This window comes from Pseudopipra pipra, chromosome 1 (genome assembly GCF_036250125.1).
Source record: "Pseudopipra pipra isolate bDixPip1 chromosome 1, bDixPip1.hap1, whole genome shotgun sequence".
In the NCBI taxonomy this organism is placed as follows: domain Eukaryota; kingdom Metazoa; phylum Chordata; class Aves; order Passeriformes; family Pipridae; genus Pseudopipra; species Pseudopipra pipra.
In genome coordinates this window covers 16,214,645-16,229,716 of record NC_087549.1, presented here as the reverse complement: position 1 = coordinate 16,229,716, position 15,072 = coordinate 16,214,645, and the positions used below count along the sequence as shown (strand labels likewise).

General features: G+C 35.0%; 1 protein-coding gene across 4 annotated transcripts in view; it reads right to left on the bottom strand.

The window, feature by feature from the left end:
- The window catches only part of CSMD3 (CUB and Sushi multiple domains 3), a 605,903-nt gene that overhangs the window by 419,222 nt on the left and 171,609 nt on the right, over positions 1 to 15,072 (bottom strand). For all 4 annotated transcript variants that reach the window (XM_064646451.1, XM_064646458.1, XM_064646466.1 and 1 more), the window contains exon 5: positions 1,039 to 1,246. In XM_064646451.1, the coding sequence (XP_064502521.1) occupies positions 1,039 to 1,246 (208 nt within the window). The remainder of the gene's footprint in view (positions 1 to 1,038; positions 1,247 to 15,072) is intronic.

Genomic DNA, 15,072 nt, shown 5'->3' with positions numbered 1-15,072 from the left:
GTTCACACACCTGTCTGTTGTGCAGAACCCCCATAATGCTTTATGAGTTAAGAGCTTAAGATTTTACTGGAGATCACAACTGCTATTTATGGGTTTGTATACATCCTCTTTTTTGTGAATCAATAGCATATTTAAACCAATAAAACAAACACAAGGATTTGTCATATTGACATGTCTCTTGAGTAGCGTGGTTCTGTGTTACCACAAAACTACCACACCAGAAAACCAAAGAATGTATGATTTATTTTTTCTACTTAAGTGAATTTGGTCTTGAAACTGGATATCTACTATTTTATTTGTTGGACTTGTTTTACATTATCTACATAATGCATCTACACTAAGATCAAGAACTGGAGTAGTCAGAATAACAAAAATTTTATTATTACTGTTAAGTCAACAAACAGTTATAAATACTCCTTAAAGGTAGTATATTTGCAGTAAAACGAAACCCAAAGAGTACTGTGACTACTCAGCCACAGTTCAGGATGGAAATTTCTAGGTAAGTGTATCACCAACCACACTCAAGGCAAATTATTTAGTGCTATGTACAGTTCTCTGCACAGAAACTCCTCCAGAAAGAATCTGTGATCAAGAGGTGTGGCCAGTTCTAAATCCCCCCAGCTCTGTGCTGAAAAGGCCACCATGCCATTCACTTTCTGATATTATGAAATTCTCTGTAGGCTTCACCAATCCTTACCAGGGATACAGTCCATTCCATTCTATTTCTAAATATGTACATTTTAAATACAATAATGGTAAGAACAGTTAGATCTACAATGAGGTGAATGAGTCTACAGTGCCTTTCATCTTGATGCTAAATGGTTGGACTATATTTGGAAATAATTTTACAGCTGAAATTGGAATATCAACAATTATGCCATGGTAACAATCATTAACGTGGGTTTTTTTGTTGTTTTGTTTCTTTTTTTTTTTAATCAGCAAGACTACCTATTGACAAAAGGAAAAGTAACAAAAAGTTGTACTTCCACATTTCACCATATTTTTTTTACCACATTAAAATTGCAACATTTGACTTACCCTATTGTAGGTGGTTCAGAACCTTCTACTTCCAAATAATCATATTTTTCTTCCATTTGGAAATCTGTAAATATGAGTGAGATAGTATCACCAGGCTCTGCAACAATTGTCCATGTGCAATCTGCATTATTATGATATTCATTAGGAAAGTTGGGGCTTGAGATGATTCCACTGGATCCTCTCATAGTTCCTCCACAAGCATCCTCAGCTGTTAAAAAAAATCAAATAATTATAAATATCATTAAAATCACTCCTTAAAAATTGATACTTTCTTGCTGAGGATAGAATTTTATTGCCTTTTAGGTGAACAATTGCTTAAGATTTTTAACATGTTTGACTTGGAATGTAGCTGCAAGTTTAAGGTGTTAAAGAAGTAATTGCTTCATATTTCAATTATTTAAGAATTATAATACTTTTGCCAGCACATCTTTTTATAATCTAGTACTTAGTAGTAGATTATAAACCTTGATTAGTATTGTTTCACTCACTTTACAATAGCATGCAAAAATTTCATTATTTCCTCTTTAACCAAAAATGTTTTCATAAAGCAAGTTGCGTTTAATCCCTATCATATGCAGTCTGACATGTAACGTGCAGCAGTCACATTATACTGAGAAAAGAATCATGAGAATCTTATCCATTTTATGCTAATTATATTGTTATATTTTATTTTAGTGAGCATTCTCCAATAATCTTTTTCCACTTTTCAAGCAGCTGATCAGTTTTCAAAACAAAGCCATTCATGAGTGATTTCTTATTGTCAGATGCAAGACACTTTCGCAAATAAAATGTTTACATCAGAGTTTTAATAAATCAAATATTTCAAATTTGACCATAGCAATACATTCCTCACAGCTTGTGAATAATCATGAAATTATTTTACCAATTATCACAACCAATTATTTTTTTGTGCGGGTGACTCTTGACACAAGAATGCTCTATTTTTTAGCATACATGATGTGACTTTTGGGAATGGTCCTGGGCAGGGCCAGGAATTGGACTCAATGACACTTTTGGGTCCTTTTCAATTCAGCATATTTTGTGATACAATCTTATACACAATAAACTAGGCAAACATTGGATTTATAAAATTTATAAAATCAGTTCTAATAGAACTAATTCTATGATAAAACAATTCTCAAGTGACTGATGTTATGTATCTTCTTTATTAATTGTGTGTATGCCTAATAACTCAAAAACTGGTTTTGAGGATCTTATGGTAAATTTTTTTCTGTGAGCTAATAAAATTGTTCAGCACTGTAGTGCTACTACTTTCAAAATGGAAATACCTTTCAAATAACTTACATGGAAATATTGCATTGCTTATTCAGTTTATTTGCCAAATGTTTAAAGCATACTTGAAAAGTAGTTCTTTTTCTGCTTAATTAGAGTGCTAACATGAATAAAACTTGCCCTAGAGTCTGAAAACCCAGTCAATACTGATGAAAAATTAATGATAAAGATAGAAAAAACCCTTTAAGAAGTATAGCATCACAGAAAAAAAACTTTAAAGAATTCTGACACATATAATGGTTCACTTCTAACAGAAAGAAAAAAAATCCCGACTGTAAGAAATCTCTTAATTGCAGCAGTTTAGGAGTTTAAAATACTAGGTTTTGTCTCTAAAAAATTCTGCTAAATTATGGCATGGACAGATAGAAAAGCAAAGTAAAAACATATCTTAGATTTAATCTTACTAATTAGCCAGTGCACTTTGAATCCACTAAATACAACACAACTGAGAAACATCATCACATTACAGGTTCTGGTCCTTTACTGTGAAAGGAATAAAAAAAATAAAAATAATAATAGTAATAACAGTACTGTTTTCGTGCATTAAGGACATTCAGAAAAATAATTTTAAATTGTCGTTTAACAGCAGTAAAATGTCCATTAAAAGAATGGGTAACATACTTGTTCAATGATTTTGAAGGAGCTGTATATTGATTTTTAAATATTGATTGGAATATTTTATCAAGTACTGATTTTAAAAAGTTCTTACAGGTAAAATTTCATAGCTAAATTCTTGAAGCTTGTGCAAACTGGAAAGACAAATAGTTGCATGTGAATAGCTTTTCAGCTCATGTAATAAGTTAAAAGCAGAACATCAGGAGTGTCATGAAAGACTAAACACTTTGGAACAGCTTTCTCAGACTCAAAAATAGAAGTTCTTTCGAAAAATACTGTACTACAGAACTCATCTTTTGTTTTTCAAAACTCAGTTACAGGGTAACCTATCTTAGTTCCTAGCAATATAAAAAATTGCTTACTAACAATGTTGCTATATTCTACCGCTTAAAATATTAGTGTGGCAGCACTAACTTAACCACAAGCAGTGTCAATGACCATGTCAATCTGCTATTTTGAGCCAAATCTGAGATTTTTGCCACATCTGAGATTTTTGCTACTAGAAGCAAAATGGCCCAAACAAATCATCATGTATTTTGTTCTGATTCATGCAGAAAATCTGCTACAAATACAATATTAACTACATTTATATAGCACACTATAGTCAAGCGCACACTAGATATCATCTTAGCCTCTGTAATGCAAGGACTAGACCAATAAATAACAGAATTACTGTGCTGTGGTCCTATTTTCCTCCACTTAGAATATAATTTGCTTGTGATTTAATTGGTTCCAGATCAGATTCCCATAGGTAAAAACTCCCATCTGGGAGAAGGCTTACAAACATTAATCCCCATGCAAATATTTGGTATCTTAAATTGTGAAGACATTGTAAAAAAAGATTTGCTCTTCAGCTAAATTGTCACACTGTCAACAGCAATTCTACCACTGACTTAATGCATAGTGCACAAGATACTGACAAATAAAAGAAAATGTAGAAATTGTTTCTGTGTAATCCGCACAGAAAGAGCACCTGTATTTCTATCACGTTGAAATAGCATATATGCTTAGATGCCAGCTATGAAATTTTACAAACAAAAAACAAACTGGTGAGGGAACATTTAGGAAGAGTAACAGTGGCTGATCTCCATCAATGTGCAACAAGCCCAATAAGGATAGGTAAACAAGGAAGAAAGAGAGGAAAGATAATCTTTGCAGTGATTTTGGTACAGAGCCCTGAGAATCGCTTTCCTTGCCTTTCCATAACTTTCTGAATTAACTCTGTCAAACCACCAAGGTAGGAATCCCAAAAGATATTTAAGTGTCTAACCCCCTTTTTCCCAAAGGGACAGGCAAACCCATTTGTAGGACTGTCTTTGCCCAAGGACCTGGGTGTACTTGATGGGTAATGCAGGAGGATGGGGAGACCCGGTGTGTGCCTCAAGAAGATTTAACCTTGGGGGAAAAATCTTGGGGTATTAATATTGGGGGGAAAATAAGTCATGGTGTAAATTGTATGTTGCAGGAAGTGAAGTAGTAGAACTGATGGAGAGCGAATTTTGTGATGAGCAAGGAGAGTGCAAGTGACCTGGGCTGGGCTGGTGTTGGTGCCCAATGATTGAATGTGCTGCTTCTCTTGTCCTGACCACCCATCCTGACAAAATGGAGCCCAAATCATGGCCTGTTTTTGAACATCTGGAGGGGTGGAAGAAGTCCATGAAATGGGAAAATAATACCTACATGTGAAAGGACAGGGGACACTAGTTAATGGAAACTTATTAATCTGTATGTTGGGTATAAGGATCCTTTAAGGTTGTAGTACACATTGTATGTACATGTGTTTTATGTTCTCAGATCTAATACACACTAAAATCACTGCAATAAAATGTAGTATGCAAACAGCAGTTAAGCACATAAATGCTTTGAAAGAACTGTGTGTGTCCCTGTCCTTTTAATTTCCAGTTATCAAATATGAAGTAAAACATTCACAGGAATGGTGAGAAGACAACACGTCAGTTAAGGCTTGATAGAATCTGACATTTTTTGTTCAACTACAAATACATAGCTAATACTGATGATATTTTTTTAAAAATCTACTTTTAAAATTCATACTCTGTATTTTCAAATAAATGTATAGTGGGAAATTTCATCCAACAACAGTCTTGCAAATGTGAAATGAAGGCATAAATGCAAAAAATACACATACTGCCAAGATGTCACTTTTCCCAACATACTTCTCTGATTTTAACCATATGCTGAAAGGGGAAGATTTTTCAGAGTGATATGCAAGTGGGGACTTGGCATAGAAAAGCTTTGCAAGATATTATGAATTCAAATGAAGATCTATGTTTGAATATGCATAAGGGCTTTTATGCAGAGGGAGTATCACTGGTATAATGAGTGGTGATTACGAGAGTAATGTTTTGGTGTTGATTTTTATTTTTTCTTTCTGTGGGCATAGATTGTTTTTATTTATGTACATAGATGCCTACAGCTTTTCTCTCTCTCTTTTTTTTTTTGCACAATGTTATGGCCAAATGCCAATTAAAAGAAATAATGTGAAATGTTTAGATGTTCAAATAATTTCTGGTGAAAATGAATTTAATAACATTTTATATTTTATTTTCTTCCTGATTTGCTGTTCACTGATCATTTTTCACAACAATTTTTGAAAATACATTTCTCTAGTTAAGTCTTATTTAATTTTCTGCTTTTTCTTGTAGCTTTCAGTGATATTCACAATAATGTTACATAAATATTGAATTGTAAATTTCAATAAGATAGATGATCAAAGACAGGCAATGTTATCAGGGATTTGTAGGCCATGCAAATTCATGGCTTCCATTAAGAATTCAATGAGATTGCATGGTAGATCAAGCTTCAATTTGGCACACAATATATGGCATCATCTTATCTATCTAGATATTTATAGTGAACAGAACAGTTAAACTTAAGTGCTTAACTCATCACAGAGTAACAGACATCTGATATCTATTCTTGAAAATACTGCAAGAAAAAAGAGTTCAGCAACTTTCCAAGTTTAAACAATGATCTTTAATATAGCCAACAGAAGTTCTGAGCAAGCTGAGCCACTTTTTAGGAAACCCATCATGGAAAGCTGAGACGAATTGCAGTAATTCTCTACACCTTGATCTCAGCCACACAAGCTCTGTGAAATTCTTGGCACACTCTTCACATTGTAGTTCAGGTACAATCCCAGACATACTGTTGTCTGCTCTTTCAAATTTTAGACATTTTTATTTCAGAAAACTTATCTGAGCAATTTAAAGTAATCAGCAACCTAACACCCCTTTTTAAGCATTTTACAGTCCTCTTAATTATTACTCTTAAATATACACATTAATAACTACCTTTCATACATGGATCATGAAAACAATCCATTCTTTGAGAAACTCGAGTGCTCTTACAAAGAATGTAATATAGGCAAACACATAACACAATTTACTGATTCCATTAGTATGGAGAAAAACAACTTTACCTGTTTCTACATAACAAACACGTGTGTGTATCTGCACAAACTCTACGTCTAGATTTTTATTTGTGGCTCATCTGCTGCCTTAAATATTAGTATCTAAATTTTAGGATTTCTGATGGACAACTGAAGAAAACAGAGACCCTAGAAACGTCATTCTCTACTCCATCATCCGGTTTTTATAATACCCTAAAAATAAATTAACCACTTAAATGCATAAAATAATTATGTGGAAAGTGAAATCTAATGCTAAGTATTTTTAGATGTTTCTAAATTGAAGGTATTGCTTTTTATATCTTACTGAAAAAGCTCATGATTATTTGATGCAATAAAGAAGGGAAACTGAAATTAGTTTTGAGATAAAAAACCTTGATGTTTTTTCCAAAACCACAATCCTGTAGTCTCAATTCTGACAGAAAAAAAAAATGCAATAAAATTCTACCAGTGTTTTCTAAATAAGATTTTTTAAAAATTACCTTCATTCTCGAAATAAAGGGTAAAGAAAATGAGTTTATCTTCTCCAAGCAGTAGCTTAGCATAATAAAGCAAACATTGTCAGTTAAAAAGGCAGCACACTATCTTATCCATAATGCAACTTATAAAAACATTTATAAACCAGAAGGTTTCTTTTCCAAGAACATTGTCTCTTTTTGCTACTTCAGAAAGTTTGCCAGAGGTTAGGTGTAAACAACAAATAATAAATCTCATCCAAATAGTAACCCCACTGAAGACTGTTTAGGGAAGGGCATTTATGTTTTCAATATGCGCTCCTTATGAATGTTTTCAAATATGCTTATAACAATTATATAGAAATAATTACTGGGTTGGTTTATTGTTTTTTGGGTTTTTTTTATTTTTTTTGGATGAAGCTCAGAATTATCTTAACTTAAATATTATTAGTACAGAAGCATTTTATGCTTAATATTTCTGTCTGTATGTTTATACACTCAGATTTTTTTTACAGAGCACAGCATTGAGAAGCAGCTTCATAACACTTTTTCAGCTTAATTTTCCACAAGTCTGAATTTGCTGCTTTATCCATCAGCAACTTTCACAAATTTCCAATGTCACACTTGGTCAGTGTTTAATCCAATACGCTCCAGCTATGCAATTTTCTGCACATCCTATACTGCTTTCATAAAAAACAGCTTAGATTTTGTTTCTTATTAAGTTTCTTCATTGGCTATGCTACAGACAAGCAGCAGAATGGAAACCATACAGCCTGAAGTGGAAAGCCCCTTTAAAAGTTCAATTTAATTTTAAAATCTGTAGTATAATAGTCTGATTATGAAAATTGCAAATGAACACAGTTCTAGATTGCATAGTCACAAAAATATCTTTCAGAAGCTCCAGAGGCGATGTCAGTTCCCTCAACTCTCACCTTTGCACAAACACTTACTCCTTTTTTTTCCTGCCCATCTCTCTTGGACAGTCTGTATATGTCTACTGCAGGACTCCAGCAGTGCCAACTGCTTTGCTGTGGCTCTGTGATATTAAAAATATCATTGATCTGCAACTGAATATGAATTTACAATTCATGTGCGTCCCATGCTACACGTGTTTGTGTACAGGCACTGAAAAGCTGCCTCTGGTCACCTCACTTCCTCAAAAAGAGTCCAAGAAAATCGCTCATCACTCTGTCCTGTGCATAATCTGCCTGATCCTGTTCCTTGATTAACCTGCAAGCTTTGGTCACCAATCACAAAACCCCCAGTCTAAAGACTTCTCACTGGGTTAGCAAGATCTTTTCCTACTAAATAAAAACTAGCTCTCCAACTTAGTCTCAATAATGTTCAGAGTCAACAAATAAAAGAATGGGTCTGTACAGTATAGAGAACAGCATATGTAGTATAATGCATATTATATTTTTTTTCATTTAATATTCTGATACATTCTAAGAAGTCCAAATATTACGAAAGATATAGATATAGATAGTATCTGAGAAACATTTTAAATATTGACTTTTTCTACAAACCTGCAGTAATAACAAATGTCAGCCTCTCCTCATAATTTATTCATAAGAATAACCTTACGGCTTCCAGAAATTGAAATATAAAGATTGTAAAACATCCATCAACTGAAAATCTTTAAGGACAGCTTTGCAGAAGATTTGTCATCAATGACTTACAGGAAGTTCATCCAGCTTTTGAGGAGAGGGACATAAAACACTTCTTGAGGACAAATGGAAGTCTTATTTTCAATGGCGATTTGTAAAACTCATGGATTTTAAATTTCAAATAAACCCAGTGATGATTATAAATTGACACAGTTCACATCCTCAAATCTTTCACTTTGCACTTGTGTGCTGAACATACCTGTAAAATTTATACAGATTTGACAGCTAGAAAAAAAATAAATCAAAGAAAGGCACAAAGGGGAGCATGGGAGGACACGTGCAGATGAGGATGCACAGAAGGATGAGGGTCAAAGGGAAGTCAAAGGGAAGCAGCAGGCTCTGTCCCCTCGCAGACCCTCCATAGGCTGCTGGTGGGCTGAAGGTGAGGTGCGGCATGAATGAGAGAGTGGAGAGCACGAGTCAGGCTGTGGCAGGAGAAGGTTGAGCAAAAAGGGCTGTTCTCCAAGTGTTTTAAACTTTTGTCTTCTTTTGTTCTGCAAATCCTGAATCAGTAACTAAATGTTTGTGTTACCTGTCCATAAATTAAGTTTCAGTGAGTTCCTCAGAATTGCGGTTTTTTTGCCCTAAGGAAACGTCATGTTGTGGGTGTGATTTAGGTGACTTGGGCTCTCCTGAAGGGTTACTGATAGGAAAAGTAAATGTTTTCTAGTAAACAGTGCACAGAGGTCTCATTTATTATTTTATCTATAAAGAAGGAAGGTAACATTTAAACACTGTTAAAATCTTGGCACATAAATCCAATAGTTGGGGTTTTTTACTAAAAGAAAAAAAATGGTGTACAGCCTGCTGAACTCTTACCTATATATTTAGAAAGCATCAGAAGCTGTTTGATTAAAAAATGTACATAGGTGATTTTTTTTTTAATTTTTTTTTTACTAGAGTAAGACCTGAGCAAGAGAATGTAATACATATTTTTCTCACATAAAAATGAACTTTGGGGAGAGATTGATGCTTTTATTGCTTACAAACTGAGGTAATTTAAATGAAAATATTTGAACAGGGCTTCCATGAGCATAACAGAAGAAATTATAGAGACTTCTTGCTGCTCAAACTGTTTTCTATTGCTTTGTGAAACAATAAAGCTTAGTGGCTCTGCAAAGTTAAGATATTAATTCAGATTTCATAGTTCTCAAGCCTGATACTTGCTATTTGAGTTGCTGAAGGGCAGAGGGCATAAGAGTAAATTTATTAAAAATGGAATACAAAAGAGAGCAGAAATTACTTTAGTTAATTGTTTTGACAAAGAAAAGGAAAAAATATACCCAGCAGTAAATACTGCAATTCATCAATTTGAAATTTAACTATCTTTCTTTCTACTTATTTTTAATACTGCAAGAACAAAATTTTTCTACTATGGATTGAAAATGTAATTTTGTCTTTAAAATTTGTCTTGTCTTTATATCAAGCATGACAAATATGAGAAATGATAAATAACATATCTGAGATTTTAGAAATTATTAGGGATCTTGTGGTTTGGGTCTTTTTTTCATTTCTCTGTAAAAAAACTACATCAAAGCATAAATTTAGCAACGGTCAATTTTTACACCCGTTTTTGCAGTTTTGCCTGTGAACCACAAAGTTATTAATGCACCTGTAATTGACAAAAGAAAAAGGATTATGCTAATGTATAAAATAAGAATGTGAAGACGTGTTTTAAAACTGCTGGCAACTAAATACCACGCAGCCGCTAGCTCCAAATTAGTACCTAAGTATTCAGAGTGGCACTTGTTTTATTTATCTGTTAATATTTTACTGTATAAAAGACATTTGTTTCTGTTCTATGAAAATCAGGTGGTGCGGCAGGAGGAAGGCTGAATACCAGCCATGGCACCCAGTGTCATCCAACACTGCCTGCAGGGACGACCAGTGGGCACTTCCTTTGGGATCAGTTTACAGCTCTCAGCTGGAAGGACCTTCTCAGGTGAAGAGTGCAGCAGGCAGGATGTTGAAGAGCCATCAAGGAAAAAGCTTGCACAAATGAATATAGTACTGGGTTTATGTGGTGAGGTTTTGGTATTAGGGGGCTGCAGGAGTGGCCTCTATGAGAAGAGATCAGGGGCTGCCCCTATGTTTGATGAAACCTGTTCCAGACTACTCTGCGATAGAGCCCCACCACTGACCAAAACGGAGGCAATCAGCAATACTGGTGGTGCCTCTGTGGTAACATATTTAAGAAGTGGAAAAAATGCTGTGCAGCAGCTGAGAGACAGAATGGAGTCAGGAAAATGAGAATGCAAACCTGCAGACAGCAACATCAGTGAAGAGCGAGAGCAAGAAGGTGCTATAGGCTACAGGAGCAAAAGTTCCCCTATAGTCAGTGGAGAAGACTATGGCGATGAAGGATGTTTCCCAGGAGCTCATGTTTGCCTGGAGAGGCTGTGTAACTTCTAGCCTTGGAGGTTTTCAAAAGTGAGCTGCACAAGACCGTAAGAAAGCATATCTGCCTTTAAAGTCAGATCAAGAGCAAGATCAGGGTAAAAAAGAATACTTCCCTTTATTCAAAGTTGCATTTTTTACCTCAGAACACATGCATTGATTTTAAGTTTTATACCATCCAATGGATGCAGTCATTCTTCAGTCATTTTTACCCTAGCTTTAAAAATGTTGAAATGAGACTACTGGGGTGTCTTTTTATGTAAACCACCATGCAAGCAACTCACAGTAATTTTCTAAATTACATTTAGTATTGGACCTTAGAGGCACAAGAGTCTGTCATAACTTTCATTGTCTAGTCCTTTGAACCTTCTGGCCTAATGACAACTGGATTACAAGGAATGTGCAGTTTAAAATAATTTACTTTTATGTAATGAAGAAAAATGCAAATGTTCATCAAAATTTCTTTCTAAAATGTACAATTCCATATGCTCATGTTTATAAAACAACTAAACAAGTGGCTGTATTACTAAGCATCATGCAAAACGGAAAGCACAGTTTCTGTGGCACATTTGTGATCTCTTTACTCCTGTAATGCTATGTTTCTACAAGAATTTTTCTTTTATTGAAGCACAAAATGCCTAAGGATGACAAAATTTTTTCAAGATTTCAGAGTCAAGATTTCTGTAGTTGCTTAATTATGCAGAGACCTTAAAATTCAGCACTCTGGAATGGGAACTGTGACTACTGCTTCACCAGAAGAGAGAAGTAGGACTTAACCTCTTCTGAAGACATTTTCTCAGCCAATTTACAACTGCTTTGGCAGCTCCATTATCTTGTTTGCCAAAATTTATCAAACTTAAATTAAGTCTGCCTGCATTTGAGAAGTTCACAGACATGTTCAAATTTGGAAAACTAAAATCAGAAAGAAAAGATTTTTACACCGCAGAAGCATGTAGAAATAAGAGTTTCAGTCTTCTGCTTGAGTGATGTATGAAGTTTTTCAAGTAGAAGTTGAATATATCTCCTGCACTTTAGCAAAGTTTTTAAGGATGTCTCCTGTAAAAATCTCATAGACAAATGGATAAAATACAGGGTAGATGAAGAGTATTGAAAATTGACTGAAACAGCTGGGCTCAAAGGGTGGTGAAATGCATGAAGCAGCATGAAGTTGAGATAGAGGCTAATCACCTCACATCTAGAGCACTCTGTCCAGTGCTGGCTCCCTGGTATTAGAGATATGGACAGAGAGAGTCCAGCAAAGAGCCACAAATGATTCAAGGACTGGGGTTCCAGACATTATTGGGAGAGTCTGAGAGAGTTAGGACTGTTCAACCTGTGGTAGAGAAGGTTCAGGGGGAATCTTATCAATACTTGTAAATACTTGATGGAGGAATAAACAAGTTGGAGTCAGGCTCTTCTCAGTGGTATCAAGTGAAATAACAAGAGAAAAATTTGCACAAACTGAAATAGAAGAAGTAGAGTTTAAGCATATTTTTTCCCACCGTAAGGTTGATTAAAACCTCAAACAGGTTTTCCAGGGAGGTTGTCGGGTCTCTATTCTTGCAGATTATCAAAACTCAACTGGACATGGCCCTGATTACCCCACTCCAGGTAGTCTCGTTTTTATCAGGGGGACTTGGACTAGATTATATTCAGAGGTGCCTTCCAGCCTCAGCTACTGTCTGTTTCTGTGATTCTGTGACATGGGAATATTAAGCCCTCACCTAGGTCAATAGCTGAGTGCATTGCAGACTGTGGAGAGCCATGGAAACCAGGATACTGTAAACAAGAATTAAGTGTAACAAGCTTTGGCACTGGCCACAGATCAATAGTTGTCTGGACAACAATACTAGAAAATGGTGGAAAGGTGGAGAGTCTAGGTCATTGTGGGCTGGTCTGATTCTCTACAAATATGCTTATCTGTGGAGATCTGATGGAAGTATTTTAATACGGCCATACAAAATCACATAGAAGCAAAGTGCTCACAGTGGAACTGTTGTGTGTTGAAGCCAAGCCACTGCATGTGCACCAGCACTGAGAACGGCTGTGATGAGCATTGCCTTCCCTGGACACAACTGATATCCACTGTGGAGTGGTGATCACAGTGTGTCTCAGCGAGAGTAAGGTAAAAGCTTTAACCTGACACATCTATCCCTCTGATTTTATACTTAAAAGACTGAGCTCTGGCAAGTACATTTTTCAGTATTCCTTTCCCTACCCTGACAAATTGTGAAGTGAATACACACACATGCACACACCTGTTCTTTCTATCTTTACATCTGTGCATTTTGTCCCTTCAACATAATGAAAAAAGTTTTACATAATGGTTCTTTATAAGAGGCTTGTCTTTAGAGCCATGGAGGCCTACAACACATATCCTTCTTATTTCCCACATAATTCACTCATCAGGTAGTAATGGCATCTTCAGAGCCATTCTGGTTCATGATAGAGATCCAAAGCATTAAAGATATGTGCCAAAAATCAGACATTTTTTTCCTGGAAAATTACAATGTGTAGCAGTCAACCTAAAATCCCAGTTTGGTGCCCATTTCATTACTTCAAACTTAGAAAGTGAATAGATCTTGGCCCAAATGTTTACCTTTTATTTTCAGTTATCAGTTACTGAAAATTTCAAAAATTCAATTGCCAGGACTTAAATACATGCCAAAACATGGAATAATGACCTTTTGAAAAAAGCAATAATAGCAGAACCGAGCTAATCATAAAACAAAACAAAACAAAACAAAACAAACAAACAAACAAACAAAAAACCAAACATCTTTCCAGTGCTATTTTCAAATAAGGGTGTTGCAATACATTTATTGATGTTAAGAGTCACAGCACTCTCTATGACGGACTATAGTTATTAGAGGCACTTCGCAGACTGAAATAGAGCTGAGTTGAAGAGCAAGTATCTAGAGAGGCATCAATTTCAGAATTAAAGCTCTGAGGTTCCTGATGACAGACCTCATAGTAGACCACCTTCCTGAAAGAACACAGAAAGGAATTCTGAATTCTGAAAAAGCTTATCTTTATTATCATATTCACCCTTTTACCCCCTATTCATCCTCCAGCAGGATATAGAATGAAAGAATGGTTTGGGTTGGAAGGGACCTTAAAAATCATCTAGTTGCAACCCCCTGCCACAGGCAAGGATACCTTCAGAATAGAAGACACTGAACTGTTTTCTTTTATAAATCCTTATTAATTATTAATTATTAATAATAATTTATAAATCTTATTAAATTTAAAACCTTTTCAGGGTATCAAAAAAGCCGAATACATATTGTTGCTGTCAAAAGTGCTCTCCTGATAGAGGTAATTAAAATTAGGATTTACAGTATCCTGCTAACGTGTGTGATAACTCATCACTATTTATTTGTATCATGTTGAAAATGAAATATCAGATTACAATGCTATTGAAGTGCCTGGATGAAATAAATATCAAAAGGGAATGAATATGGACATCTTAGCTCAATATACCCAATCACACTCTGACTCCTGTAGCCAGAGCAGAGATCTATTATTCAAAAATTAAAATGTGTGAATCAGGATATAATTAATATTTGTTTACCTTGAATCCCAATATAAGCATGCTGAAACAGTGTAACCAATGTAACAGCATAACCAGTAGTACACAAGCATTTTTGTGATCTTGTGATGCCATAGTGAGACACAATACACAAGCTTTTTTGAGAAATATGTGAGCCATGTGATCATCAAAAGAACAAAGATGTTTTCAGATGTGCATAGGAGGCATCCACATAAAAAAGTTGCAATGTAAGATAAGCACAAGTAACTACAAAGTACTGTCCTGACCATTACGTGAGACTGACTGTCAAGGATATGCTTTCAAGACTCCAACACCCTGATATATACATGTGGACATATTTACATATTCAGTTGTAACATTTCTCATCCAAGACTTGATACATCACACTGTTTATGAAGATGACGGGATGGGATGGGATGTGTACTGATGGATGGGTTTGCAATTCCATCTGGCATTACATAGGATTTACTAAAGCAATATTTTTACTCAGTAAAAGTACTTAGAGGTAAGTGACGAGAAAACCCAAGGTCAGCAGGCTAAATTGATATCAAAAGAATTTTAAAAGATTAATTCTAAAATGAACTGACACAATGTGAATTCCATTTACGTGTCTAGGCACCTTCAGCA